The sequence below is a fragment of the Taeniopygia guttata genome, chromosome 4A, assembly GCF_048771995.1.
Source record: "Taeniopygia guttata chromosome 4A, bTaeGut7.mat, whole genome shotgun sequence".
NCBI lineage: Eukaryota > Metazoa > Chordata > Aves > Passeriformes > Estrildidae > Taeniopygia > Taeniopygia guttata.
Window position 1 is genome coordinate 4,735,330 of NC_133029.1, and position 15,548 is coordinate 4,750,877.

The window sequence follows — 15,548 nt, forward strand, 5'->3', positions numbered from 1 at the left end:
TCATGGATTTTACTACCAAGAAAACTACACTAAAGTAAAGATTTTATACACAAAGATCTGTAATTTTGTTAATAAAGATGCAAAGAAAAGGGATTCCCTGTTAAGGGAATATTTGTAGGGTCATTTGGGTCAAATGGGCTCTGTAAGTATATTGGAAATTAATATTTAATTTTATGTATTTTTATAGTAAATATTTAAATTCATTGTGTTATTATGATGATGCTAAAGTCTTTTAATGGGAAATGCGTTTTTGGTTTTTTTTTTTTTTTGGCTCTAATTCATTTAATTAAAGCAGTCAGAATGTGCCTCATTAGCCTAAAACCTATTTCATGGGTGCCAGGCCCTATATGTGACTGAGAGCCTGGGTGCCTGTTCTACTGCAAGGCCAAAAGGAGCTCAAAAAAAAAAAAAACCCACAAAACTGTTTGAAAGGTTTTCTATGTTTTTAATTTTAAATAAACCATTTCCAGATTATCAAATCAAGGCTACATTCCCATGGCAGACCTGAGCCCTGTGTAAGCTTTCCCAGGATTGCAGCATCTGGCTAAATCCAGCCCAGATTAAAGCAAAGCTTTCATTGCACAAACTCTCCCTGAAAGGAGCAGGATGCTCCTGATGCCGGGAAAAGGACAGAGCTGGGAATTGCAGGCAGAGGATAAAGAATGCCAGAGGCAGCAGCAGGATCCAGAGGAGAGGAGGAGAGGAGGAGAGGAGGCAAGGCCCTGTGCTGTACGAGGGACTGGTGACTTCTCTGCAGAGGGAATTTGAGAACCAGAGCCATTCCAGCCTGAGATGACGCCAGCTCCCTGATGGAAACCCTCCGGAACACAGCCTGAACACACCAGTCCACAGCTCAGCAACAGCCTTCACAAAAACCCTCTTTGCTTGCAGAGGTTTTAGCCAAAGCCATTGTTTTAACACCCTTTAAAAATATTTATTTCTGAATGTCTTTGACTGGGGGAAGGGTAGAAGGGGCTCCCAATTTAATTCCATAATCCTCCTAAGCCTTGCTTAATGCACTCACTTTGCCTGGCCTCTGTGAATTTTACAGTGGTGTTTTGGGTGGTTGCAGCACTGCACTGGAAAATGTCCCATCATTTATTTTGCAGCTATTTGAGGGAAATGATTCCCAGGGCTGGAAGCCTGGTTGTTAAATCCATATTGCCAAAGGAAACAAACTCTGTCACCCAGATGGGGCTGGACCTCGGGGCTGCCACGTGGATTCCTGAATGAGGTAGCTAGGGTCCAGTTGAAAACTCCCAAAATTAACATTAAAGCAGAAGCAGGAGGCTTTAGCAGTTGGTGAAAAATGTCATTTTTGGCTGAGGGAGTGGGTGGGGCTGCAGGGAACAAAGCAGAGTGCCCAGCTCTGGGACACCCACATCCCTGGGGATGAGTCCCCCCAAACATGGTCATGGCTCACCCCAAGTGCCCTTGGGTGGGAGGGATGGAAGTGCTGCTGGAGGGAAATTCTAACAACAGATTTTGTCCTTCTCCTGACAGGGAAGGATGCTGCAGCCTGGTTTGCTCTCCACATGTTCAAGAAAGACAAAACTACGCTTTCAAGAGTCTTGATTCATCTCACGAGCCTTTGGTTTCCCCAAATCCTTCCCTCAGTTCTCAGCTCCCAGGATTTCTCCAAAATCTGCTTGAAACCTGCACTAAGAGGACAGTGTCACTCTCAAGGGGATTTTTCTCTCTCCCATTTCAGGATGCACCGTGTCTCCCATGGAAATGTTCCTCGGCAATTCCAGAGGGATCCTGGAGTCAACAAGGACAAAATACAAGGGCATGGGGGGCTGGCAGTCATGGGCAGCAGCAAAGTCAAGATGGAAGATGGGTTTGGAAGAAAGTCAAGGTCTGAAAGGTGTTACCTGTAACAATCCTAGTCAGCAAGCAAGAGGAAGGAGCAAAGAGAGGGAAAAAAAATTGAAGAGACTGAGAGCTACTGACTGCACAGAGCAGGAGGGAGAAAAGTGTCCAGAGACATCAGGAAACACATGGAGAGATGAGGCTCCTCAATAGGAAATGGCAGATCCTTCAGACTTCAAGGACAACGTGGAGAATGAACAGGAGAAGCTTTTTTCCACCTCTACAGTCATATTCCACACTTGTGCCATTCTAATCCAGGGATAACAAAGAAAACCTCAGGGAAATAAGGACTGATGACACAGTTCTGTCCTTATGGATACCATGTGCCTTCACAGCTTCACTTCCCACCTGGGGTGGTTTTCCAGCAGAAACTCAACCACACAGAACTTGGGGACTTCAGAAACTCTAAACAGACTTTTATTGGTGTAAGAGAAATTAAAGGGAACAGCCAACAGGGCAAGAATTTGCAGGTGTTGAAAACCACCTCACTGGAAATTAAATTAAATTAGTCCTTCAATCAAAAAAAAACCCCAAAAAACTTTAAAGGACCTTCCAAGAATGTAAAGCCTCTCCAAATCAAGATGACACACAAAACATATGGTTATGTCTCAAGTGCTAATAATTTGAGGCCAAAAATAAAAAGAGATTCTGAACTCCTGAGGATATCAGGGGAAAGACTTTTCCCAGAGATACAAAGCTGGATGGCTACAGGAGAATGTCAATGTCCATTAAATGATGGAAGTGCAAGAATTAAATGAAATGGGGTCACTTTACTGTAGAGGAAGCTTCCATGTTAAAACTTTTCCTTATGAGGGATAAGAGGGATATGTAATCTCAAACTGAAGATCATGAGAAAAGGCTTTATAATCAATAAATAAAAATAATGGGAAGAGAATTCCTGTATGGGACAGCACTTTGAGAAATGTTCCAAAATCCCATCCTCAGATTCCATGGTCAGTGACATAGAAAATTCATTCTAAACTCACACTCCTGTGAGTAAATTTACACAGGACAGTTTTCTAATCCATCACCTCATGCAGTAATTGAGAATTAATTTTATAAGACTGTATTTAAAGAGTATTAATGAGCTTATTTACAATGTCTGCTTGTTAGTGATATTAATAAATATAAGAATAAATCAAACTGCTTTATAACCTTTTATTTCGATAAAAGCAGCACTCTAAAAAACCCTATTGCACTCCTTCCCAATATTTCTGATATTTTTGTAAAATTAAAAATGTAATATAAAAATCCTCAAAACGTTATGGAAAAGGGTATGGGATACAGAGGGATGAAATTTTATTAAAATTGTTTATTAGCTGAGGCAGTTCCAGTAAAATTTGCATATCCAGGGAGAGAGGTGATGAATTCCCAGCTGCAGTCAGATGCTTTGTGCCCAGGCTTCCAGGAGAAGCCAAAAATGCAAAACCCTAAAAAAATCACAAACAAAACATCAAAGGATTATTTACAAATATTCAGCATGGCTTGAAGCTGCTGAAGTAGCCCAGTAATGATATCAGGTGGCATTTTTGGGGCGAGATTCTTGTGCAGGGACTGGTAGCAGCCATGGGCATGTCAGGAGAAGCTGGAAAAGGTTGGGAACAGGGGACTTGATCCCAACCAGGGGACACAGGTCAGGATCAGGCCCTTAGACAGGGATTGTGCTGAGTGCAGTAGTGATACCAGCAATAACAAAACTCACCTGGTCACTTACACCCAGTAGTCATTTGTTGCTATAAAACTTGGGGGTTGCAGGCACTGAGAGGTACAAAGTCGGAATTCAGAGATGCTGCGGATGGACGTTCTCCCAGTCCTTCTGCTGGAATAGCCCAGAGCACACAGGGACACAGAGCCACCCCTCTTCCTGGGTGTTCCATCCACAGCTGGATTTGGCATTTCTGTGTGAAATAGAGATAAGGAGAAATGTTTAGATACTAGTCAGAAATTTCAATGCTTTGCAAAGCAGGCAGATTAAGTTCCCCCAGTCGCAGCACACACTGATCACAGCTCACAGCAGCTAATGGCTGCCATAAGGAATACCAGATATGGATCAGTCCACGGAGCAAGGGATGACACTGCTCCAGGCAGGTGGAATTTAGGCTGAATGGATTTTAGGATTCTCAAAAGGGAAAAAACCATCATAGTTACATCACCAGAACAAGTAATTTATTAACAAGATGAACTGCTGCAAGATAGAATTTAGAAACAAAGGCGAGCGCGTCCTGGCTGCTCCTCCATCGCCTTCCTATGGGATAATGTTGCACCCAACTCTTGGATGTCTGGCACCATCTAGAGGAATGACTGGAATGATGCAGCAGAGGAATAAATATTAAATTATTAAAAATAGCAAAAATCCTAGAGCAGATCTTGTGTAATATCTAACAGCTATTTAGATAATATTTAACAGCTCTTGTCGAGGAAGAGAACCACAGGAAGGAGTGGGAACTTGGAGGTTTGTCCGGCAAAAACAGGATGTTGGTTTGCACACACGAGCCCTGCACTCCAGCAACTGTAATTAGTGCTAATTATTTTGCATCTCATTTATTTTTAAATATTAACTATGATATCAAAATTTGAGGTTTGGTCTTACAATAAGCTTGGACATTTCAATATTCATTTACTCATAACTGTGTAGCACAAGGCACCAACTCCTGAATTCCTCCTGAACAGCTCTTATTTTTGAGTCAGCTAAACAAAATTTTGATTTAATTTAACTGCTATCCATTTAGCTCCATATGAAAGGCCCAAGATGAGAAGAATGTCCATAAAAATCCTTGTGGGTTGCTTCCAGCTCAGGGGTGTTCTATGAAACGTACACAGAAAATATATATATATATATATATATATATATATATATATATAAGACTAAAATGCATCATTTGTTCCAATGTTTAAATCCAGCTGGATTCAGGCATGTGCATCCTTATCTACATTTACTAGAAAGGTACAATGCATGTAAATCTACCACACCTACACAATTCCAGTCTAATTTTTCTTTTTTTAATTTTAACTGTACACTTCTGGTTATGCTAAACCACAGTTCTGTTTTCACACATGGTTAAAACAGGATTTGACTCATGAGGGCAGAATAATCATAAATAAAATAAAATCACCTTTACCTGGTTTTACAAGCTGATTGTGGGAAAGTTCACTTAATTTTGTAGTCAAATTAATCAGGGGTTGAATTTTACTTTTAACTGCAACTAAGAGCAAAACTCCCTAAAACGCCAAATGGGGAGATGCAATGGGTATTTCAATGTCATCAGTTCCCACTCCTAAAATCCCTCAAAAACTTTCATTTTTTTTTAATTTAAAGAGCAGTATGGAAAGAAACAGCTACAATCCAGCTTCTTCCTTAAAGGATCTCTGCTCCTGAATCCTTCTGTGGCTCATTAGTCTGTTCTCCCTCCTCCTGCCACCAGCTGCTGCTGGCATTTACATAACAGAGCTCTGCTCTGAGGAAAGATGAATCAGCATATCCATAAAATCCTGCTTTCACTCCAAGATTTACTATCACCCCCAGCATGCTGCTGCTTGGATGCAGAGGATCTGGAAAAAGATGAGTCATGGAGCTGCAGAATCCACGTGTGGGGTGGAAATGGAGCTCCTGGGGAAAGAGAGAATGGACATTACTCACCAGACATGATTCCTGGAGGGGAAAACCCAGGAGAGGAGGGAAGAGGTATTGATAACAGCCCGTGTAGCAGGCTTGGGGAGTAATGAAGCAACTGGGAGAGCGTTAAAGAGAGGAAGCTGATGTGCCAAGGAGTCAGGAACGCTGGGAAGAGGCTCGGGAGTGACGATGTGGAGCAACACTGGGCGAGCACTGACCCGAGGTTGTGGACTGAGCACCAAGCAAGGAGCAGCCAGGCTCCCAGCTGGAATGCTGCAGGAAGGACACAAGCAAGGCATGGACAAGCTTACTTTGGAGCATTTTTTATCCCAGGCTTTTGAAAGCCCCTTTTAGTTACTGCAGAAATTCCCATGGGCTCTAGACAGGTCCATACAGAACAATCCTGCCTGGTGGTGCTGCAGCTTCTCCTGTACCACCCCCAAGCTCAAATAAAAGCATATAGTGAGTGGAGAGATTCAGTAAGGCACCAAAAGGTGCCAAGGAAATGTCACATTCCTAAAGAAATACAGAATCACGGAATCCCAGAATGGTTTGGGTTGGAAGGGGCATTAAAGCCCATCCACCCCCACCCCCTGCCATGGACAGGGACACCTTCCACCATCCCAGGTTGTTCTGAGTCCCATACAACCCAGCCTTGGACACTTGCATGGATGGGGCAGCCACAGCTTCTCTGGGCACTCTGTGTCAGGGCCTCTGCACCATCACAGGGCAGAATTCCTTCCCAACATCCCATCTAACCCTGCCCTCTGGCAGTGGGAAGCCATTCCCTCTTGTCCTGGCACTCCAGGCCCGTGTAGTCTCTTTCCACCTTCCCTGTGGGGTCCCCTCAGGCACTGGAAGGGCACAGTTAGGTCACTCTGGAGCTTCTCTTCTCCAGGCTGAACAATCCCAATTCTGCCAGCCTTTCCTCGCAGCAGAGCTACATTATCCCTCTGACCATCTCGGTGCCTCCACTGGATTTGCTCCAACCACTCCATGTCCTTGCTGTGCTGGGATCCCAGGGCTGGAAGCAGCTCTGCAGGTGGGAGTCGCACCCAAGCACGGATGTGGAGCTCTGAAATGTACCAGAACATGGTGCTGGCCAGTATTTATGGGGCTGATTTTCCCTTGACATGGAATTCAATTCAGCTCAGGATGATGAATTTGTACTTTCAAGGCATATTCTAAAACATCATCTGTGTTTTCTCCTTTGCCTTCCCCTAATGCATGAAAATATGAGCTTGCAGTTCTGGGCTCTGAAGACAGGTGGGAGAAACATTCTCCTCCAGAGAGTGGGATCAATGTGTGCTTCTCCTGGCTGGGAGCTCATTCTGAGAACAGCAGCTTCACCCTGTCTCTGCCGGGAAGCTCTGCAGTTTTGGAGCCTCTGGAGTCCTGCTGGGAGAGCTGTTACTACTGGAAAGCCACTGGAATTTGCAGCTTGGTGAGGTGGCACCTCCTGTCTGTCCACTGACGAGCTGAGCAATGAACCTGCCCTGAAAACATTCAAAGAGTAATTGTTTGGAGCCTACCAGAAAAGTGGGAAGGGACTTGGGACAAGGGGAAATGGCTTCCCACTGCCAGAGGGCAAGGTTAGGGCGGGTATTTGGAATAAATTTTTATTGTGAAGGCAAGGAGGCCTTGGCACAGGGTGCCCAGAGAAGCTGTGGCTGCCCCTGGATCCCTGGAAGTGCCCAAGGCCAGGCTGGACAGGGCTTGGAGCAACATTGGGTAGCAGAAGGTGTCCCTGACCATGGCAGGGGGTGGGACTGGATGAACTTCAAACTGTTCTGTGATCCTATCAACAGTCACTGAGAACTCAAGAACTTTAGAGGATGATGAAGAGGAATCAGGGTCCACACATCAGCCATTAATCCAAGCTCCTGGCACAAAACACCTTCCACGGGTGGATGAAGGGACAGGTGAATTATGTGGAGCAGCTTAATGCCAAATCCCCAAATCCTTCTCCCCAGATTGGGTGGGTGCCTGGAGGCATCCCGTGGACCTGCCAGCAGGAAGGACTGCATCCTGACTGCACAGCAGAACTCTGAGCCACTGCTCCAGTGCTTAAACTGAATTTATTCTTAATATTACCAGAGCATCGACTCACAGTGATTCAGCTCTTGGTATTCCAGGCATGAGGAGAGGCTGTCCTTGGCTATTTCACAATGACAGTGGTTTTTACACTGGAGCTCTAACACCAAATGTCAGGTACTTTAGATAAAATACAATCACTTGATGTGTTTTAGCAACTCCTCGCTGAAGTGACACCGATTTCAGGAGCTCTGACAGGATGCATCCCATGGAAAAATATTTATTTCCATTAAAACGATCTACTCTAACCCTGACCCCTTTGTTCCTTGGGGAGAACAGGTGCTGCATCCATCATACTGGAATTTCCTGGTTACTGGGAGCAAACACTTTTATTTAACTCCTAGTCACCCCAACCTGAGACACTTCCGTGCAGCCAGGCCTTGTTTACCGGGAGCCCGGAAGGGCTGTCCCTTCGCCACACGCGTGGGCTCCATCCCCCTACCCTTGCCAGGACGCCTAAGATTCCTGAATCCCTTTATTCTCTTAAAAATGGCTTCACTTGAGGCACACACGGGGCTCCATTTCCCAGGGGCTGCCAGGCAGGAGGCCACGAGCACTGAGGCCGTGAGGGCTGGAGCCGTGAGGGCTGAGGCAGGGACAACGGGGGAGCGCTGAGCGCCGAAGCCGCGAGGACAGAGCCGTTAGCGCTCCCCCGTGACGCCTACCGGGCCCTCTGAAGCACAGCCCGGCCTTCCGCTGCCCCGTGAGGGCGGCCAAACGCCGCGGGCACATCCCGGCGCCGCCGGCCGGGCCCGGCCCTTCCTCCTCCTCCCCTTCCTCCTCCTCCTCCCTCAGCCGCCGCCCGGAAGTGGCGGCGCCCCCCCGCGGCGCGTCACCGCCCCGCCCTTCCTGCGCCCCCCCGGCGCTGCCGCGCGCGCCCCCCGGCGGCGGGCGGCGGCGGTGCGGGCGGTGCCGGCGGCGCTCGGTCCGCGGAGCCGCGATGAGCCCGGGCGGGACCCGCGCCCGCACCCGCACCGGGACCCGCGCCCCGCACCGGCACCGCCGCTCCGGCATGGGGTTGTGCCCGCACTAGGAGCCGAGTCCCCCCGGGGCGCCATCCGCCACCTCCCCTCCCCCTCCCGAGGAGGATGGCGGCGGCGGCCGCCCCGACCCAGCTGGAAGCCGGTGGGTATCGCTGGCGGCGGGGGCTGCGCTCCGCACCCCCTCCGTTCTAACCGTGTCTAACCCGCTCTCCCCGGCCTCTCCGCAGAGCTCTACTACCTGATCGCACGGTTCCTGCAGTCCGGACCCTGCAAGAAATCCGCCCAGGTGAGCGCGGAGCCGGCGCTCCGGCCGGGCCGGGCGGGCGGCGACGGGACGGGACTGGACGGGACGGGGCGGCGGAGCCGCTGCGCTGCGGCCGCCGGACTCACGTCCTTTGTGTGTGTCTGTGTGTCTGTGTGTCTCTCTGTCCCCAGGTACTGGTAGAGGAGCTGGAGGAGCACCAGGTGAGGCGCCTGCCCCGGCGGGACGGGGGAAGCCCTCGGGACGGCGGGGTCGGCGTTTGCCCTGCCCCGTCTAACCCAGCCCATCTCCGCCCGGGACACCCGGCGGGAGCGCGGCTGCCCCGCGGCGCGGCCGGGGCCGGCGGCCGGGGGGGCTCCATCCCGGGGGGCGCGGGCGGGCACCGGGGGGGCTGCCCAGGGAGGGGTCGCTCGGGCTCTGACGGCCGCCCCCGTCCCCGTGTCCCTCCCGCAGCTCATCCCGCGGCGCCTGGACTGGCAGGGCAAGGAGCACCGCCGGAGCTTCGAGGACCTGGTGAGACAAGTTTCACTCCTGACTTTTCCGACAACTTCCATCCGCCCCCCGCGCCGCCGCCGCCGCACCGGGCGCCGCGTCTCCCCCCCCCTCCCCGTTTGTGTGTCCCCCCCACAAGCGCTGCGGGCTGCGCCCCGCCGAGGCGGGCCGCGGAGTGCGGAGCGGAGGGCAGGGCAGGGAGCGGAGGCGCGGCGGGGCCGGGGGCTGCCGGTGAGACCCCCGTGAGCCGCCCGGTGGCACCGGCGGAGCGGCCGCGCCGCGCTATTGTGGGGCCGGGGGTTATCCGAGGGCACGCACCGGGGCCCGGCGCGGCCAATGGCGCCGCGCCTTACAACGCGGAGAGCGGTGCGCGGCGATGTGAGGCGGCAGCTGATTGGCTGCGGCGGCGCCGCGGCGGAGCCGGCGGGGCGGGGGGCGCGGGGCGCGGGTCCCCCCCGGTTCCGCCGCTCCATCGCCGCCGCCCGGCCCGCGGCCCCGGGGCTGCCCCGCTCCGGGCCGGGCTCGGCCGCTCTCCCGCGGCCCGGGGCGGGGGGACGTGCCGGACGTGCCACCGGGCCCGGCGCTGCCGGGCTGGGTCAGGGATTCCCGGCCTGCGGCGGCCTGCGCGAAACCCGCCCCTCTCCGCGGTGTCTGGGCCTGCTGTCAGGCAGGAAAGGAGGGGTTAGGAAGTGTGGTGTTATGGATGTTAAATGCCCGTGAAATACACGGGGTGGCTGCTTTTGCTGAGTGCTAAACGCTGTGAATGTGTGTCATTGAGGAAGGTCAGTCCCGCCGCAAGGCCGGGGCTGGGAGGTGGCCCTTGGACCCGCGCCCCCCGAGATGTGTCTGTGTGACAGTGACAAAATTAAAGCCGTTCCAGTCCTTTTCCAAAGGGCCCAGGCGGCCTTGGTTTCATTTCTGGGAGCTGTGGGCAATGACGTGTGGCGCTGATGTAGCACTCTGCAGTTGGAAGGCTGTAAAGTTCCCCACAGCGTTTCTAGCGCTGGTACCTGTGCCCAGCGCTGGCAGCTCACCTGGAAGGAATGGGAAGCACGTCCTGGCCTCTCCCGGCTCCATGGAGCAACAGTGACGTGGGATTTTGCCATGACTCTTGCTCAAACTACTCTGCATCTGACTCCACTTCAGCAACATTGTAGGAGCTCAGGTGTGGACAGAACTCCTTGTGCCCAGAGGAGACCTTTGGTCCAGCTGCCTTTCCCTTTCTAAAGCCTATTCAGAATTTCAGGTGGAAGCTGGGCTTCCTCACACCTCTGGTGGATAATTCTGGAACTGTAAATTGAGTGAGCAGACATAGAGTAAGTTCTGCAGTCAATAAATTTTGGTGCTCTGTGGTCTTCTAGAGAATCTGAAATCTAACTGGGCTGTCTCAGGTTTAACGTGGGACTGCACCCAATATCCAGGAGGAATATTTGCAGTGCCACTGTGAAGTCCGGTGTCAGACAGAGTGGTTTTGCCTATCACTTTGATTAACATACACTTTTTTCCATTTATTCTCTGTGGCACAGATATAAAAGCCTTGAAACCTTAAAATTTTTTTTTAAATGTGTGTGTGAACATGTTGAAACGTACTTTTCTTTAACATTTCAGAAATTGGAGAAAAATCGTTTTGAAGTGAGTTTTGGAGTTAATGGGAAATTTCTTATTTCTGTATAAACTCATATCATAATTAAATTTAAGATTTTTTTCCCTATGTCTTAAACTAATCAGCACTAACCAATGCTTTTAGTTTGCCCTTTTATATAATATTATTTAACTGTTTCTCATGGTTTACAGTAAGGACCAGGATTATAAATGAATCCTTACAGTGGGGCAGGTTGATGCCAGGTGGGGTGAGCTGAGTTTCTGTCTCTGAATCCTCAGTGTTAAGGATGTTGAAGAAAGGCTTTTTCTCCCTCATTGCTTAGGGTTTGCTGTGTTTGGAATTTGGACTTTTGGCTGCATACGATTGTTTATTAACCTGAGCTCCTCGACTTCAGGGCTGGCTGGATGTCTGAATGCAATGATCAGAACAGAGCCAGGGTTGTGAAGGACACAAAGCACTCCAACCTTCATTTTAATTATCTCAGGCACATAATGAACCAAAATTAAATTGGAGGTGCCAGCAGTTGGAGGTAAAGGGTTTTTTTTCTATCCTTTTCTGCTTTTTACAGCCAGAAACCCAAAATCATTTACAATCTCAGCTGGGTGGTGCAGCTACTCTGGTCAGGCAGGTAATTGAATTCATGAGAGTTTACAACCCGGAGAAGTCTGATTTGTTTGTTTGCCCAATATTCAGACAGAGTATTTCTTGTTCTGCTGTTTCAGCTTTGTTTTCCGTCCTTGCTGTGGCTGTTCAGGTTCCAAGTGGTGTTTTTCAGAAAATATGCCAACACTGTGACCACTGAGTCTGTTGTTACTGCTCCTGAGCTTTTGGGAGTGATAAAGATGGAACAGCCCAATGGCCACTGGATGGTCTTTATCTAGGGAATGTTTACTCCCACTTCACTCAAGTTTTTAGGCAAGATCTGAAAGCTCACTGAAATGTCTTTGTTCCTTTTTTATTAAATAAACCGAATCTTTTACTTTAAATATCAGGTATCACAGGGCAGACGAGTGATTTAAGACAGACTAATAAGAATCGTACCTATGGGGCAAAACCACACAGAATGCAAGTTTATGTGCATTTGTGTTCCCTTTGTTTTTCCTGTTTATTTTCACGTTGGAGCACTTTTTGCCTGCAGCATGTGGCTGCCTGTGTAGGTAATCACAGAGTCACAGAGTATCCTGAGCTGGAAGGGACACACAGGACCATCAGTCCAGCTCCTGGCCCTGCACAGACACCCCAACATCCCTGGCAGCACTGTCCAAACCCTCCTGGAGCGCTGCCAGCCTTGGGGATGTGTCCATTCCCTGAGGAGCCTGTTCAGTGGGGGAAGAACCTTTCCCTGATCGCCACCTAAATGTCCCTGACACACTTCCAGCCATTCCTGGGTCCTGTTCCCTCTCTCAGGGAGAGAAATTGGAGCTGTCCCTCAGGAGGAGCTGCAGCCCCCAGTGATTCACCTCAGTTCCCTCTTCTCCAGGCTGAATTCTCCACGTGTACTCCACAGTGGCTTTACTTTCTCACAGACTGCTGGTGGTCTTGAGGTATGAGATGTGTTTGTAAAGGGGAGGGTCCGTGAATCACAGAATCCCAGACTGGTTTGGGTTGAGAGGGACCTTCAAGCCCATCCCATTCCACCCCCTGCCATGGGCAGGGTCCAGGTTGCTCCAAGCCCCATCCAGCCCAGCCTTTTGAAGGTCTGAAGTGTGTCCAACTTGCAGGCAATTAGTGCTCTGGTTTTAAATGAGCCACAGCAGCTCGGTGTGGAGTCAGCTGCTGTACAGATGAGTTGAGCTGAACGACTCCGATTATCAGCACAGTCTCCAGTGAACTGCTGTTCCACATTATCTTTGTTTATTCCTGATAAAGGTGACTGGCTCTGCTCTGGTTTTAAGAACTTTCTGATAGGCTGAGTGTTCTGGCTCAGCTTGGTTTGGTCTTTGTGCTGAAAAACATGTAATTCCAGGCAAAACAGAAAATCAGCTGTTGTTGGACAGTGGGGAATTTACATCCATGAGCGGCTGTGCTGGTATGGAACAGCTTATGGGATTTGGCTCTGAGTTCCTGCCTTGCCCATCTGCATTGATTTAAAACTAGCCCTGAGTCCGAGGTGCTGGTATTTATAGATCCTGCCAATCCCAGCATTAGCAGAGCAGAGATGTTACGGTTTTGTCACTTCAGGAAAATGTCATCTGGTAGCATGGTCATTCCAAGCTGTTTTCTCCAGGGACCCCAGTGGGTAAAACCTTTTTTAATTCCAGTCTGTTTGCATATTGTTAGCATTTTGTGCAGGTCCAGTGACAGAGCTTCTTTTTGCTGAGATTCCCTATTTGAGGTCAGGAGTAATTTCCTGCTTGCTCAGCTGCCTTGGCCTCTTGGCCTCCTCCACTGCTTTTTGATACAGTTGTCAATTGATTCTTAATTGATGGTTATTTTGGCAAATGAGAGAAGTGTTGGATGACTACCTGGAGGAGAGAAATGCACTGCTGAGGCCCAGCTGGGCCTGCCCAGCAGGAATGGGGACAGAGCAGCCTCCGAAGGGCCGCGTCGCTGCCTCGTTCCAGCCTGCAGCTCCTGCCTCAAATCTGTGCTTTGGAGAGATGTTACACTGGGCTTCCCAAAAGAGATGGTTCCCAGAGCTCCCTTCTTCCCACCTCTGGCACAACAGACATCTTACTTTAAGTAGTAATCACAAAGACTATTTTTTGGGTTGTTTGTTCCCTGTTTATTGAAACCTTCCTTAGAGGAGGAGTTGTCAGCTGCTGTAGAATCACAGACTCCTGACTTGGAAGGGACCCACAAGGATCATCAAATCCAGCTCCTATCCCTGCCCAAACACCCCAAGAATCCCACCCCATGCCTGAGGGCACTGTCCAAACGGAGATCAGAGTCACACCAGGGGATTTTGTTTCAGGGATACAGAAGCTGCTTGTCCCAGCTCCAGTCTCCGAGGTGATGCTTCCAACCACAGGACCATGAGCAGGTTTAGGGGTTGAATTTCTCCCAGCCCTGATGTGACTTCACTAATAGTTCTTTCCTTGTGCTTATCACTGGAGCAGCTTATCTCAGCCTGGCTCAAGCAGTCAGGACTGGGAGAGTTTTTTAAAAAGAATAGATTGGCTTCACTTAATCTTTCACTTTTTAGATTCATTGTACCTGTGTGATGACTGTGTCAGAGAAATCATCTGGTTCTATTGCATTCTTGTGCTCTTATATTTTAACTTTTATAGGGTTTTTCACATCCCAAGGCAACAAAACATATTTTCTTTATGATTTATCCCAAGATGCAACATTTGTTCTCACTTAGCACATTTTTTTAGCTTTGCATTATTTTAACATGCATGGTTTTGGGCCTGTATTACTCATCTCTAATTTTTTCCAGTTTTCTGATTATTTTCTAAATATATTTCAAAATATTTTCTAATATATTTGAGGAGCTGATAATATCCTTGCTGCTGTTTCATTTTGCCACGTGGGATTTGGATGAGCACACACTAAGAGGTGTAGCTGTACCTTTGCCTTTTTCCATCCTTCTTTTAAGGAAAATCTGATCTGGAAAATGTTGGTTTTTTCAGCTGGATGTTTGCAGCTTCATGTTCTAGAAAAATACTTAAAATCCATTTACAACTCTCTCAGAGGTGAAAAGAAGGATTTTTGATTCAAGTTCTTCTGGGAACCTGAAAATAGAATTTCTTGTTTAGCTCTGGGCTGTGATTTAAGCATTTTTTTTCTGGAAGTTATTATGGAAAAAAAATCACCAGGAGAATTTGCTGCTCTTGCTGCCTGCCTATGGAGCTGTTTGTTAGTAACAGCAGTGCTAATATTCAGATTAAGGGCTGCTTATTTGGGGCTGTTGTGGGTTGTAGAAAAAAGGGAATGTGCAGGGAAAGGAGTGTGATCAGGGAATGCTGTCAGGCCCCACGTGTGTCAGTGTTTGCTCTTTGCTGTTCCCTATAAAACTGTGCCTTCATCTTTAAGCCACCAAGTCCTTTTCCATTTTGGAGGTAGTCAGGACTGCTTGTGGAACACCTTGGGCTCTGTCTCTGCAGTGGGATATTTGCTGCCAGGCTTAATTCAGCACCTTCCTAGGCACAGAATATGGTGAAACTCCCAAACCAGCTCCAGTGTGAAAAGGGGAGTGTTTGCTGTGCTGCACTGGGAAAATGGTTTGGATTTTTTACATTACCAGTGAGAATGGTATGGTTTGGGTTATTTTGGTGCTCTGGAAGCAAAATTTCAGAGCTTCTAGGTTGGTCTTTTTGATCTTTTAATCTTGAGGTTGATACATCACTGTGTGTTGGCAGTTGGTTAGTGAGGGGCTTGTTGCTGCTTATCAGAGACGGAAGTAAGAATTTCATATTCAGATTTTACTTAACTGCAGATTCTCTCTCTAGAACTTCCCTTTCAGAAATCTAACATGCTGAATGAAGGGAGGCTGCTGCAGCATCATAAAATATTTTGTAGCATAAACACATTTACAGTATTTCAGGAATGAGTCAGAATAAGAGGCAAATACCAAAGTTTGGATAGCCCTTTTCTCTCATTTCAACTTCTGTTTTATCCCATCGTTTACAGTGAGAGACAATTCATGCTCATACACTGAACTTCACTGGTTGTACCACTGGAAAA

The 15,548-nt window shown here is 48.7% G+C and overlaps 1 protein-coding gene and 1 long non-coding RNA gene across 2 annotated transcripts in view; one reads left to right on the forward strand and one right to left on the reverse strand.

The window, feature by feature from the left end:
* Positions 1-3,016: 3,016 nt before the first annotated feature.
* On the reverse strand, positions 3,017-9,351 carry LOC115495215 (uncharacterized). Its single transcript, XR_003960380.4, has 3 exons — positions 8,801-9,351; positions 3,575-3,770; positions 3,017-3,302 (listed from the first exon to the last, which is right to left on the reverse strand). It is a non-coding gene; the product is annotated as an uncharacterized lncRNA (long non-coding RNA).
* Positions 8,450-15,548, forward strand: part of BRWD3 (bromodomain and WD repeat domain containing 3) — a 49,423-nt gene continuing 42,324 nt past the window's right edge. The window contains exons 1-4 of the mRNA XM_030272441.4: positions 8,450-8,704; positions 8,790-8,848; positions 8,998-9,027; positions 9,278-9,337. Of these exons, the coding sequence (XP_030128301.4) occupies positions 8,668-8,704; positions 8,790-8,848; positions 8,998-9,027; positions 9,278-9,337 (186 nt within the window). The 5' untranslated portion in view covers positions 8,450-8,667. The remainder of the gene's footprint in view (positions 8,705-8,789; positions 8,849-8,997; positions 9,028-9,277; positions 9,338-15,548) is intronic.